The sequence below is a fragment of the Hibiscus syriacus genome, unplaced genomic scaffold (assembly GCF_006381635.1).
Source record: "Hibiscus syriacus cultivar Baekdansim isolate YM2019G1 unplaced genomic scaffold, ASM638163v2 tig00117005_pilon, whole genome shotgun sequence".
Taxonomy (NCBI): domain Eukaryota; kingdom Viridiplantae; phylum Streptophyta; class Magnoliopsida; order Malvales; family Malvaceae; genus Hibiscus; species Hibiscus syriacus.
The window spans coordinates 2,424,280-2,438,422 of NW_024063519.1; the positions used below are offsets into that span (position 1 = coordinate 2,424,280).

General features: G+C 34.9%; 1 protein-coding gene across 1 annotated transcript; it reads right to left on the reverse strand.

Moving 5' to 3' along the window:
* On the reverse strand, positions 1–7,079 carry LOC120194997 (2,3-bisphosphoglycerate-dependent phosphoglycerate mutase 2-like). The gene is made up of 5 exons (XM_039197145.1): positions 6,997–7,079; positions 6,190–6,452; positions 5,708–5,931; positions 5,390–5,504; positions 1–66 (listed from the first exon to the last, which is right to left on the reverse strand). Coding segments are annotated over exons 2-5 (603 nt in total). The 5' UTR covers position 6,452; positions 6,997–7,079; the 3' UTR covers positions 1–64.
* Positions 7,080–14,143: the final 7,064 nt, after the last annotated feature.

A 14,143-nucleotide genomic window follows, 5' to 3' on the forward strand; every position in this document is an offset into this window, starting at 1 on the left:
CTATATTTGGAAAAAGAAATGTCAATGGAACAATTCATCTAGTTTCTGCCTGTACTGAGCCAACCTCTGCAAAAATTGCAAATGCTATGAAGCATTAGTCTTATGTTGGTCAAATATGAATACTAGCAGCCGGTGGCTGCTTGATATTCAAAGGTGGGGGGGCTGCTTTGAATAAATGGGTGGCTGCCTAATTTTGTTGAATTTAGGTTTGGGTTAATTATTTTTGGTCACTAGACTTTAGAGTATTTTCAAAGATTAGTCCCTAAGTTTTAACTATAAATACCCTAGCTCATTTAGCTTCAATATCATCCCAAAATCTTCCAGTTCTCTCTCAAGTGTGTTTTGTAAACACTTGTAATTTTTCTCTTCAGTAAAAGATCTGCAGCAGTCCGGAGACGTAAGCACAATTGGCTGAACTCCGTTATCAATTTTTCGGGTATTATTTTTCCGCTTTTATTTCGTATTCTCACTAATCTGGCTATAGGGAAATTACTTGTTCTCGGTTTATTTCCTAACAACTGGTATCATGAGCTTTTGGTTGTGAATTTTGCCAATTTTTTATGCGGGTTACTATTCACGTGAATAGTGAATTTCGTGAATAGTGAAATTTTGTCGGCGATACGAATTTGTCGACGGAGGTGTTCAAATACACGGCGGTTCGCAGAAATTGTCAAAAACGATTCAAAGAAGCCAGATTCGAGTGGGAGCGATGGCTGCAGACGAAGGGAAGGTGAAAATTGAAAAGTTCGATGGTGCGGACTTTGGCTTTTGGAAGATGCAGATTGAAGATTTTTTGTACCAGAAAAAATCTATATCAACCTCTTTCAGGAAAGCAACCAGAGGGCATGAAGAATGAAGACTGGGCTCTTCTCGACAGACAAGCCCTCGGAGTTATCCGACTGACGTTATCCCGCAATGTTGCTTTCAACATAGCAAAGGAAAAGACCACGGCGGGTCTTATGGCGGCTCTCTCCAGTATGTATGAGAAGCCATCGGCCTCAAACAAAGTTCATTTGATGAGGCGATTATTTAATTTGCGGATGACGGAAGGGGCATCGATGGCACAACACCTAAATGAACTCAACACAATCACAACCCAGTTGAGTTCAGTGGAAATTGAATTCGATGATGAAGTTCGAGCTTTAATTCTCTTATCATCTTTACCAGACAGTTGGAATGCTACTGTTACAGCAGTCAGCAGTTCGTCGGGAAATAACAAATTAAAATTCGACGATGTTCGGGATCTGGTACTGAGCGAAGAAATTCGACGGAGAGAATCGGGTGAAGCATCAACCTCCTCAGCCTTGCACACGGAGTCCAGAGGGAGAACTTCAGAAAGGAATTCAAATCATGGCAGATCGAAATCCAGAAGGGGAAAATCAAGAACAAGAAATAAAGATTTTACCTGTTATAATTGCGGCAAGAAGGGTCACTTTAAAAGAGACTGTCGAGCACTGAAGAAAGATACCAGCACACAAGGATCTGCCAACATGACAGAGGAGACAGGTGATGCCATGATTCTAAGCGTCAACAGTCCGATTGAATCATGGATCTTGGATTCAGGGGCATCTTTCCACTCCACGTCATGCCAAGAAATCATGGAGAACTATGTCAGTGGTGATTTTGGGAAGGTTCATCTTGCTGATGATGAAACCTTGAAGATCGTCGGAAAAGGAGACATCCGACTAAAGCTGCCAAACCTGACCACCTGGAAGCTGACAGGAGTGAGACATATTCCTGGTCTCAAAAGAAATTTGATTTCTGTAGGACAGCTTGATGGAGAAGGATACAGTACAACCTTTTCAGGCTGTGAATGGAAGATTACCAAAGGAGCACTCGTCATTGCTCGTGGTAAGAAGACTGGTACTCTCTATGTAACCTCAAATTTAGAGAATATCATTGCAGTAGCAGATGCTGATGGAAAATCAAACCTATGGCACCAAAGGCTTGGCCATATGAGCGAGAAAGGAATGAAGATACTTCTGTCAAAAGGGAAGTTGTCGGATCTAAAGAATGTAGATGTCGGACTATGCGAGGATTGCATCTTTGGCAAACAAAAGAAAGTCAGTTTTGCAAAGATTGGCAAGACACCCAAGGCAGAAAGGTTAGAATTGGTTCATACTGATGTATGGGGACCATCCCCAGTTCCATCTCTTGCAGGCTCACTATATTATGTCACCTTCATCGATGATTCAACAAGGAAGGTGTGGGTTTATTTTATGAAGAAGAAATCAGAAGTCTTCGATATCTTCAGAAAATGGAAGGCCATGGTGGAAAATGAGACTGGTTTGAAAGTCAAGCGGTTGAGGTCTGACAATGGAGGAGAGTACAGAGACAGTAGATTCAGAGATTTCTGCGCAAACAATGGGATCAAGATGGAGACAACAGTTCCCAAGACACCGCAACATAATGGTGTAGCAGAGCGCATGAACAGAACTCTGAATGAACGTGCCAGAAGTAAAATACCAGAGGAAGTTTGGAGCAAGAAAGAAATAAACCTTTCACACTTAAGAGTGTTTGGTTGTATTTCTTATGTACACATAGACTCTGCTGAAAGAAGTAAGCTTGATGCTAAGTCCAACAAATGTGCCTTTGTTGGTTATGGCGGTGATGAGTTCGGTTACCGGTTTTGGGACTATGAAAATCGGAAGATCATCAGAAGCAGAGATGTCATTTTCAATGAGAATATGATGTACAAAGATAGGTCAATTGTAGAATCAAGTAATACCGAGGCTGAAACAAAGGAATTTGCTGAGTTCGAGGAGATTTCTGAAAATGATGTTCAGATCAGTCCTGAAGCAGTTCAAGAGGAAGAACCAGGCACACCAGAACTGAGACGCTCCTCCAGAATTCCTAAACCAACCCAACGGTATTCACCTTCTTTACACTACTTGTTGCTGACTGACAATGGTGAACCAGAGTGTTATGATGAAGCAATGCAAGTGGAGGATTCAGTCAAGTGGAAGTCTTCCATGAAAGATGAGATGGACTCGCTTATGTCAAATCAGACGTGGGAATTAGCTGAATTACCACCAGGCAAGAGAGCGCTCCATAACAAGTGGATTTACAGGATCAAAGAAGAGCACGATGGGAGCAAACGTTACAAAGCAAGATTGGTTGTCAAAGGCTTTCAGCAAAAAGAAGGTATTGATTACAATGAAATTTTCTCTCCAGTCGTGAAACTGTCTACAATCAGACTGGTGTTGAAAATTGTAGCTGCAGAAAATTTACATCTTGAGCAGTTAGATGTAAAGACAGCTTTCCTTCATGGTGATTTGGAGGAAGAAATCTATATGAGGCAGCAAGAAGGCTTCATAGAGGCAGGCAAGAAAAACCTGGTATGCAGGTTGAAGAAGAGCTTGTATGGTTTAAAACAAGCTCCTAGACAGTGGTACAAGAAGTTCGATAGTTTCATGGGTAGCAGTGGTTTTACCAGATGCCAAGCAGATCATTGTTGCTACATCAAGAGGTTCGACAACAGCTTCATTATTTTATTATTGTACGTTGATGACATGCTCGTTGCAGGCTCAGACATGCAAGAGATTATATACTTGAAGCAAAAATTGTCGAAGCAGTTTGCTATGAAGGATCTGGGCGCTGCAAAGCAGATTCTTGGGATGAGGATCAAGAGAGACACAAAGTCGGAGACTTTGATGTTATCACAGGCTGAGTACATCAACAAAGTACTCTCCAGGTTCAACATGCAAGATGCTAAACCAGTAAGTACACCTTTAGGTGTTCATTTCAGACTCTCCAAAGAACAGTCACCAAAGACGGAGGAAGAACGTGCACACATGGTGAAGGTGCCGTATGCCTCAGCAATTGGAAGTCTGATGTATGCCATGGTTTGTACCAGACCAGATATTGCTCAAGCAGTGGGAGCTGTTAGCAGGTACATGAATAATCCAGGCAAAATACACTGGGAAGCAGTCAAATGGATCCTCAGATATCTGCGAGGTACCACAAACAAAGCACTTTGTTTCAAAGGTGGAGATACGATACTGACAGGCTATGTAGATGCTGACTTAGCCGGAAATGTTGACATCAGAAGAAGCACTACAGGGTATGTCTATACTCTAGGAGGAACCGCAGTGAGTTGGGTTTCTCAACTACAGAAGATAGTTGCTCTCTCTACAACCGAAGCAGAATATGTCGCTGTTACGGAAGCCAGCAAGGAGATGGTTTGGCTCCAAAGTTTCTTGGAAGAGTTAGGCAAGAAACAAGAAAACAATGTCTTGTATTGCGACAGTCAAAGTGCTATCCATCTAGCGAAGAATCCGTCTTTTCATTCCAGGACGAAGCACATACAATTGCGATATCATTTTATCCGGTCTCTTCTGGAAGATGGGATTTTGAAACTTGAAAAGATCAGTGGAGCTCAAAATCCAGCAGACATGTTGACAAAGACGGTGACCACGGACAAACTGAAGTTGTGTTCAACTTCAGTTGGCATGCTAGAGTAACAAGACTAGAAAAGCTGCTGCATCGATCGAGGTGTGAAGATAGATTAAAATCAGTCTTCAAGTGGGAGATTGTTGGTCAAATATGAATACTAGCAGCCGGTGGCTGCTTGATATTCAAAGGTGGGGGGGGCTGCTTTGAATAAATGGGTGGCTGCCTAATTTTGTTGAATTTAGGTTTGGGTTAATTATTTTTGGTCACTAGACTTTAGAGTATTTTCAAAGATTAGTCCCTAAGTTTTAACTATAAATACCCTAGCTCATTTAGCTTCAATATCATCCCAAAATCTTCCAGTTCTCTCTCAAGTGTGTTTTGTAAACACTTGTAATTTTTCTCTTCAGTAAAAGATCTGCAGCATTCCGGAGACGTAAGCACAATTGGCTGAACTCCGTTATCAATTTTTCGGGTATTATTTTTTCGCTTTTATTTCGTATTCTCACTAATCTGGCTATAGGGAAATTACTCGTTCTCGTTATATTTCCTAACATCTTAATATCAATAAGGTTGTGAAAAAACTCATTTTATATCTATAAGGTTGATATAAACAAATCATACGACGGAAGCATTTGTAACTCGAATAACTGGTTTGAACACATAAACTATTTTACAAAAGAACCAAGTAGCTTCTATGATTTATAGAAAGAATATGATGGTCATATCTGCATATTGATTCAGAGAACACCTTTCCTACTGCATGGAAGTTCAAATACGCCATGATACAAAAGTTCAAATCGTGAACTATGAAATATTCGTGAACTATGAAATATCCCAAAGCCGTAGCACTTTGTAATTTCCAAGCTCCTTTTTATTTGTCTTCTCTATTCGAACTCATAACTTTTATGTTTAACTTTGAATTGACCTATCAATTTCATGCTTCTTGATGCAAAATAATGAATATAGAAGCAGTAGAGTGAATGGATTTACACACAAGTACGTAAACGATAAATGCAAATAACTGGAATTGATTGTTTTACGGTGTCTTCACTGTGTATCTGACTCCATAACCTAGCTTGCTCATTCTCATTATGCATGGTAATAGGCACCTGCCAAAAGGGGTAACGTTAATAGGTCTACCAGTCTAATAACCGAAGAAAGATTAAACAGGGGAAAAAACAGTCTTGGAACTTTAGTAAGTAAATAAGTGATGTTTAACAGCTGAAATCCGAATAACCATGTCAATAATTTTACAGACGGATGAATGGTAGGTGCCCTGTACCATGAAGCAGCCACTACCGTCTCAAGTTACCTTATTGTGGCGGTGCTGTGTCATGGCTAGCATAGCAGTCATATGTGCATGAATTAGTGCTGACGTAAATATCATGTCCACAGGTATGTTGCTGATTCTCTTTCCAGCTTCAATTGCCTCCTCCACTCCCTTCTTGGTTAAAGGTACATCAACACAACCCGTAAACAGGTTCTTCTCATTCCATAACGACTCCCCATGGAGAATCAGTATTAAAGCTGCTTCATCCGCAATGAATACAAGTTAAATAGATGCTTTCACACAAATTGAACCCAACTTTTCCCCTGGTTATCAAGAAACAACAAATCAATTTCACCAGTTGAAGCCAATGCTCTTTTCCAGTCTGCCATAAAAGTTAAAACAAATTTTGGTGAAAGTCTAATTAGAGGGCAGTTGAATTGAGCTTTAAAATTATTAAGAAAAATGATGCATTGCTATAATATTCACTCATTAAAATATTAAACTATTCCGAGAGTCTCGCTCACTTGTTTTCCTGAGAGATTCATGTGTGCTTTCATTAGAGGGAGATAAAACAGGATCAAAAACAGAGGTTTGAGAAGCTGAGGCTTGAATAACACTGAATTTCTTCACTCCGAAACTATTGACTCCTCTCTTTGAGAACCCGACTTCCACCTTAAGATCTTTGGGAAGCAAACTCACTGAATTGTTCCCAACTTCGCTATGAATTCCAGAACTGCTAAGAAGCTGGAGGGTTCCAACTGTTGGGTGCAACATTACATCGGCCATTCTGAAAATTCAAGATAAAGAAGCACCAACTGAGAATATTTCAATAACAAGATACAAATATAATGGAGAAATCTTCATTATAGACATGCTAATACGTTCCCTTCCATTGCACAACGGGAAAAGGAAGCTAGTGCAACAGTTAATGGTAATCATGCCACTAAGGATTTCATTTCATTATAATCATTATTTAAGTTGATCGTAAGGCAGATTAAGAATCTAATCTCTCAACAAGCTCCAACAACATTGAAAGAGAGGCAACAACCTCAAGAGACATGATGGATAATACAATGATACTACCTCACCAGTAAAAACTGGGGAAGCTATCTCTTTGAGGAAAAAGAATGAAGAAAGGAAGAATATTTTTTGGATGCCAGCAAGTCGATCGCAAGAATATTAATTAAAAATGATCCCACAGATACAAGAATCAAAAGGTTTTCCAAATCGAAATCGGGGTTTTCTTCCATAAATCAGATAAACATAGTAAATTAAAGGACAGCATAAATCCAGAAAATGAGACAAAATTGACGAACAAGCTGAAACCAAACCTTTAAGACAACAACCCAGACATCAAAAATCGAATGTTAAAGAGAAAAGAGGTCGTCTGCCTTGCCGGGTACAAGAAAGAGTCGAGCTTTTGAAGTATATAGGCCAGTGGCGAAGATTAATTTATTAAAAATATAAATTACATAAATAATCACTAGAATATAAAGTAATTTTTTATTAAAATTTTAAATTTAATAAAATAATTATTAACATTATCGAAAAGTAACAAAACGATTATTGCATTTTTGAACTATGTCAAGTGACTAGTGAAAGTCTAATGTAATAATTAATATAATATTTTTTAATAAATAATGATGACATGTGATATTATCTTATTAGCGTAAAAAACTTGAAAATATGAAAAATCCTTGTATGTAAAGGGTGAGAATCAATTAACAGGATTGATTTAAGTGGTAAGCAGCTTGGTATTGTTTAACTAAGATCTCAAGTTTGAGTCATTGTGTATGTAGAAAATCATTGTTGAGAAACTTATCTACTAAAATTAAGTATGTGACTTAAATTAATCCGAATTAATTAGAACAAAACATAAGAACCGGAGGATGAAAAAAAAAAGGTGCGATTAAACTTAAGAACTCTATGAAGAGATCTCTAATGGCCAACAACCACCAAACTTGTGAGAAAATATCTAACAATAATATGACAAACTTTAAAATAATAATATAAAATGAATTAAAATTATAATATATATAATAACAACTAAAATGAAAAAATCGACCATACTAAAATCGTTTTAGATTTTTATTCTTGTTATGGTGTAGTAGCTTTATCACTGTTGTAGCAGCAGGCCCTACTAAAATGGACCACTAGACATAGAAAGAGCAAACGTAGGTCACAAGCTAAAAATATATAAAAATAAAATAAATCAACTTTGGTTTACGAATCCAAAATTATTAAGTAAACAACAATTAGTAACACAAAATATAGACATTTCAACTTCTACTCAATTGTTCACATGTGTTGTTTCTCAAGTGGAGCACATGGAACACTCGAGCAATATGGGCCCAACACCATGAGTGGAACTCCACAGTTCAAACCAATTGCTACATGTAGCAATCATAATAGATAAAAAGAGAGAATTTTGAAAGGAGAAACGTATAGAATACATGAAAACTCTCATTCAACAAACAAACAAAAAAATTGAACTCATAGGCCTCCAATTTGATAAATCCTCTAGGATTTAGGTCTCCAATTAAATTCTTAGAAATAAACAAACGATAAGCACAAACCCAGATGGACGGATTCTTAAATTTTTGTTTCCATGTCCTCTTTCTGTCCCCCGGCCCCACTCTTGGATCTCTTTCTTAGGTCATCATTTTGAAGGAGAATAAAGTCGGTTCACTTTGAAGAAAGAGCAATGGCCAACAATATTACAAATGCCTCTAACTGATTAGCATATATCTTAAATATTTATATAATTTTTTTGTGTGGATTTACTGTTGAAGATTTCAACTCGGATTTGGAAGCCAAATGGTCAATACTTCAATATGCTTTTCTCAAACTGATTAGCATATATCTTAAAAACTAGATGCTGGAAATCTCAGATCTCAAGCTACAGATATCATTAATGGTATGCTAAAAAGTTACACATTATATGCTACAATAATATGCACTTTATTTTTTTTTATTTCTTTTCTCATCTCTGCCATATCCTCCACATTAAACGAACCAAATGCTTTTTTTTTTAAATGTAACTTTAAATTTTTGTAGCTAAAATGCAACATTCTCCATTTTAATACAACAGTTTCTAAGTTTTATTCTAAAAACAAAATAGATAAATACATATTATAATTAATGGAAACATATAATAGACTAAATGACCTATTTGTAAATCATGGATGAATTATGGAAGCCATGCAACATGAACTATTACCAAAATATTATGCAGTCGTTAATAATATACACATGTATTTTCATTGCTGAATTATGGCGCACAATAATGAGAAACAAGTTGTCCCATCCAGTGCTATCAAAGTTAAAATGATAAAGAAAAAAAGTGGCCCATATTAGTTTTTTCCCCTTGACCTCAATAATGTTGCTTCTCAACCAATTACGTGCTCATTTGTGTGTGTGACTGACTATTTTTTTCTTCAATAAATGCTCAAATATCCAAAAAGTTATTATGACATAATATTTTTTCAAATCTCAATTTTTAAGATTGTTATTGTAAAAAAAAAAAAGCTTAATACAAAATAAATGTTCAAATTACGTCTCAAAAATATTTTAGTGTCTAAATTTTTTTTCGTTAAATATAAGTATATAATGTTTCCAACAGTATATTTTTAGGTGTCCGAACGTTAACCGCCATTAAATATCTTTGTTAAAAGACATGTGTCACGTTTGGATATTTTTTAGAATTTATTTAAAAATAAAAATAATTTTTTTTTTGTAAAAAAGTAGCACCCCTGTGTGCCCTCTCCCTTCCCCTTCCCCTTCCCCCTTCTTTGCCGATCGATCGACCAGCGGTGATCATCACTGCCACCATTATCAGCAGCGATGTCGACCGCCGATCAAATCCCTTTTGACATTTCGTCGTAACATGCCATCGTTTGCCGTAGAGAAACGTTCAAAGGTTCGTCGATTTTTAAGCCACCGTCGCTTTTCTTCATTGATTCTAATGTCCATAAGCTACACCACCAACGCCATTCGAATAACCGTGCAATTCCGATCAAAACCCAACCGTTCAGAAACAAAGACAATGGTCGGAGATGGCCGGTGATCTTTTGGGTTAGGAAATTAAAATTAGGAATTAGGGATTTGGATATTAGAGATTTTAAATTTAGGGATTTTGGGTGATGGTAAGGATGGTGATTGATCAATAGGTGGGTGCGACGGGTGATTAATCATTCAACGATGACGATGGTGGCCGAATATGACCGGCGACGGTTGATAATGGGGTTGAAATGAGAGATTTTAGTTTTTTAGGTTTTTTTATTTTTATTAAAAAGTTATGTTTTTTGTAAATAAATTAATTTTTTTCTTTTTTAATTAAAAATAATATTTTTATTATAAAAAATTAAAAATTAAACGGTAGACTTTAACTTCTTTAAGCACTAAAACGTTTTTTAAGGTATAATTTGAGCACTTATTTTTTATTAAGCCCCAAAAAAATCTATCTATATAAATAAGATAAGAAAAATAGATACCAAAAATGGGATTTCTTAACCATGCAGCAAAACAATCAATTGTAGCCAAGGGTCATAAATCATCCAAATATAGGAGTATTTTATGGGTTGATGGTGAGTTGTAACCGATAAACTTCACTGCCCTTTTTGCTTTTTTAAAGTTTATCTTAACTAAGAACTTAGATTTCAAAGGCATTAAACATTTAATCCACCTGAAGAGAGAAGATGTTATTATATGCAAGCAAGTGGGCATATATGCAGTGGGTCAGCCAACCTACAAAATAAATGATGCTCCTCGATCAGTTAAAGAGCAAAGGTCTGGAGAATGACTCATCAGCTTTGGAGATCCATTAATCACTTGGGCGTAGCTGGTTTTGCTTTAATATATAGAATCTGCAGCCTCTTTTTCTTTCTTTCTTTCTTCGTAAATCTTCCTGTATGAATAAAAAAGGAGGCATCTTATTTGTATTCCTGTCTGATTTTGTTTTGTCTCACACACAAATTACATACTTTGTTCCGAGTGAACCGTGCCTCCATTTACTGCCACTTGTTTCAACTTTTTTTCTTTCTTCGATAATACGTTGGAGAATATTTTCAATTTTATATTTTTTCTGGTTAATCTTAACAAGACAAAAAATGTAAGTGTGTGTGTGTGTGTGTGTATATATATATATATATATATATATATATATATATATATATATATATAGCCGATTCTCTTATACTGAAATATGCTACAATAAGACTTTTTGTCTTGGTGGAAGCTTTGGTTTTCATGCACTTATACTGGTTTGTTTGAAACTTTGAACTTTGATTCACATGTACCGCGTTTTGGTTCCATTTTATTTATAACTCTATTTCATCTATGAAAATTTATTATTCATAAGGGTAAAGTATAGTAATGGTCACTGAAATTTTCTAAAACTTTCATTTAGGTCCCCCAACTTTTAAAACTTGCAATACAGTCTCCCAACATTTAGTTCGTTTGCAAAATGGTCCCCCAACAGTTACGTCGGGGACCATATTGCAAACGGACTAAATGTTGAGGGATCATATTGAAAACGGACTAAGTGTTGGGGGATTATATTGCAAGTTTTAAAAGTTTGGGACCTAAATGAAAGCTTTAGAAAAGTTCAGTGACCATTACTATACTTTACCCTAAAATTTAATTTCAAACTTGTATAATCACCTGGAATAGGAATAAATGGACGAATTCACGGTTCAATTGGTTCATGTAAATTGTTTGGGGTTTAACTTTTAGGTGAAGTTTTGGCTTTGGTCTTTGTCTCTTTGTTATGCTCAAAGTTAAGATACAATCCCTATTTAATTTTTACCTATTATTTTCTTGCCTTTAGTTAGTCTAAATAACTTGGTATCGATGATTATTTTAATAAATAATAACATAGATTATATATATCACCTCCTGCCTCTATCATGCTCTTAAAAACCGTAAAAAAAATTGTAGCATTTTAATTTTAACTGAAATAAGTAACGGTTGTGAACTATTTAAATAATATATTTACAATCTACGACCCAAATCAGTAAGAGTTATGAATATTTTCAAATAAATTTACGAATTAACTAACAACCATTTGGTTTAGTGAAATGAGGTTTTTGCAGTACTCGATCTAGATTAGTCTATTAATAAATCGGATACCGGTGGTTATACCCAAAAAATAAATTTACGACTTAAATTAGTAAATCATATTTGATTCAATTATTATTATTTTTGAATAGTTGATTCAATTATTTTTAGAGTTATTGAGTATTGAAAAATAAAATCATTTATATTATTTAGTTAACCTACTGAAAATTGTTTAAGATACAATTTTTTTTCTTCAAATTGTCATTTGAACTTTTTCAAAATAAAACTAATATTTAATATTAAACTAAAAAATATCAAAATAAAAGTTTATATTTTTTTATTATACTCATATTAAGTTTTAGGATAAAATATAGTAATGGTCACTGAACTTTTCTAAAGCTTTCATTTAGGTCTCTAAACTTTTAAAACTTGCAATATAATCCCCCAACATTTAGTCCGTTTGCAATATGGTCCCTGACGTAACTGTTGGGGGACCATTTTGCAAACAGACTAAATGTTGGGAGACTGTATTGCAAGTTTTAAAAGTTAGGGGACCTAAATGAAAGCTTTAGAAAAATTCAGTGACCATTACTATACTTTACCCTATTCATAAATACATGTTACCGGTGTTCAAATTTACCAACAGTTAACATGACATAGTTGTTAAAGCTCATTAAATTTATAATTGATACTATCAAATTTTTAGAAAAAATTTACAATTATGATTTTGGTTGTCATGAATGACGATCAGTGATGAACGATGATTAATTGACAACGATAATTGAAAAAGTTGATATTTTTTTATAAAAAAAATAGAAAACAAATGATTATATCAACAATTGACTGATAGCAAGAATCAAAGGAGTTGATAATTTTCAATAAAAACACAGAGAAGAAACAACCACGCCATTCCATTGTCGAAAGTTTAGTACTTAAATCAATGTGGGTTAAAGCTTAATAACCAAATCAATATTTTAACTAACGTTAAGCAACTAATGGGATAATTTACCCTTTCAAAAAGAGATGGATTTACAATGATTGTTTTCCATTTACGTATATGGTAAGTATATTTAGAACAAAAATATGTGGAATTCTCTGGGAATGTAATCTAATTTAAAGTTAAAGAAAGACGTAACTTAAAATATTATAAAAAATTAACATTTTCGGTTGAGTGTGACCTAAAATATTATAAAATATTAATATTTTCGGTTGAGTGTTGCCTAAAATGTTATTTTTTCTTAATTTTTTTCAGTTGTAAATCTTCTTCGTAACATTTTAGATAGGCAACCAAAAATGTTGTATTCTTCACAACATTTTTTGTTCAACCGAAGAAGTTAAAAAGTTAACATTTTAAGTTACGGCCAATCGAAAATATTATGTTCTTTTATAACATTTTAGATTGCGCATTATCTTATTCTTAAATTAGGCTGTCGTAGGGCTTAACTACCCACAAATATATGTATGGCAAATATTTTTAGCGTTTTTACCTAAAATTCACCCAAACAATCAATAATTACCTGTCAACACTCTTTCTCCAAATATTACCGATCTAACACTCATTCTAACAGAGTGATAATAAAGTGTGTTTCAAGATATGTGCCTTGAGACGTAGACGGAAGGCGCGAATCATGAAGCGCACATTCTTAAGGTTCTGTCCGAGTTGGCGCCACAATGAAAAAGAGCATATTTTAATTCACGCAAATTTTAATATGAGCCTTCACGGGGAATTTGACACGTGGCCGAAGCATTCGTGCCTTCCATTAAATTACCTTTAATACCAGCCAATAGTCCGTCCCCCCTAAAAATATCCTCTCATACAATACTCAAACCACACCAATTTTTTTTATTATATTCCTTATCAATTCTTGTAGCAAACTTTAAGTACGTTTTACTATCATTTTTTATAAGTTATAATTTTTTATTATATTATAATAATTTAATAGTTTATTATTTAATTATTATTTAATTTACTAATTTCTTATTACTTTTTGCAGTTATAAAATGAAAGGTGTGTTGTTGCGTTTAGATGATAATCATACCTCGAGTCATTTTGTTGATACGATAACAATTTTAAATTGTGTTATTTTAATTATTGTAATTTATTTATTTATTTTGTAGTAGTAGTTTATATTTTAATTTGTATATTATTTATTTAATTAGGGGAACGATCTTATATTAGATATATATTTATTCGCAATGCTAAGTTAGAGATATCGAGTTGTGTCTGGCCGTATTTAGCTGAGGCTGGATTCGGTTACATAGCGAAATATGAAGAGCACTGTAACATTGAATCCAACTTTATTTCTACATTGATTGAGAGGTGGAGACTAGACACACACACACATTCCATCTTCCGTGTGGGGAGTGCACTATTACGTTGGAGGATGTTTCCATACTTTTGGGGCTTTCGCCAGATGGGGA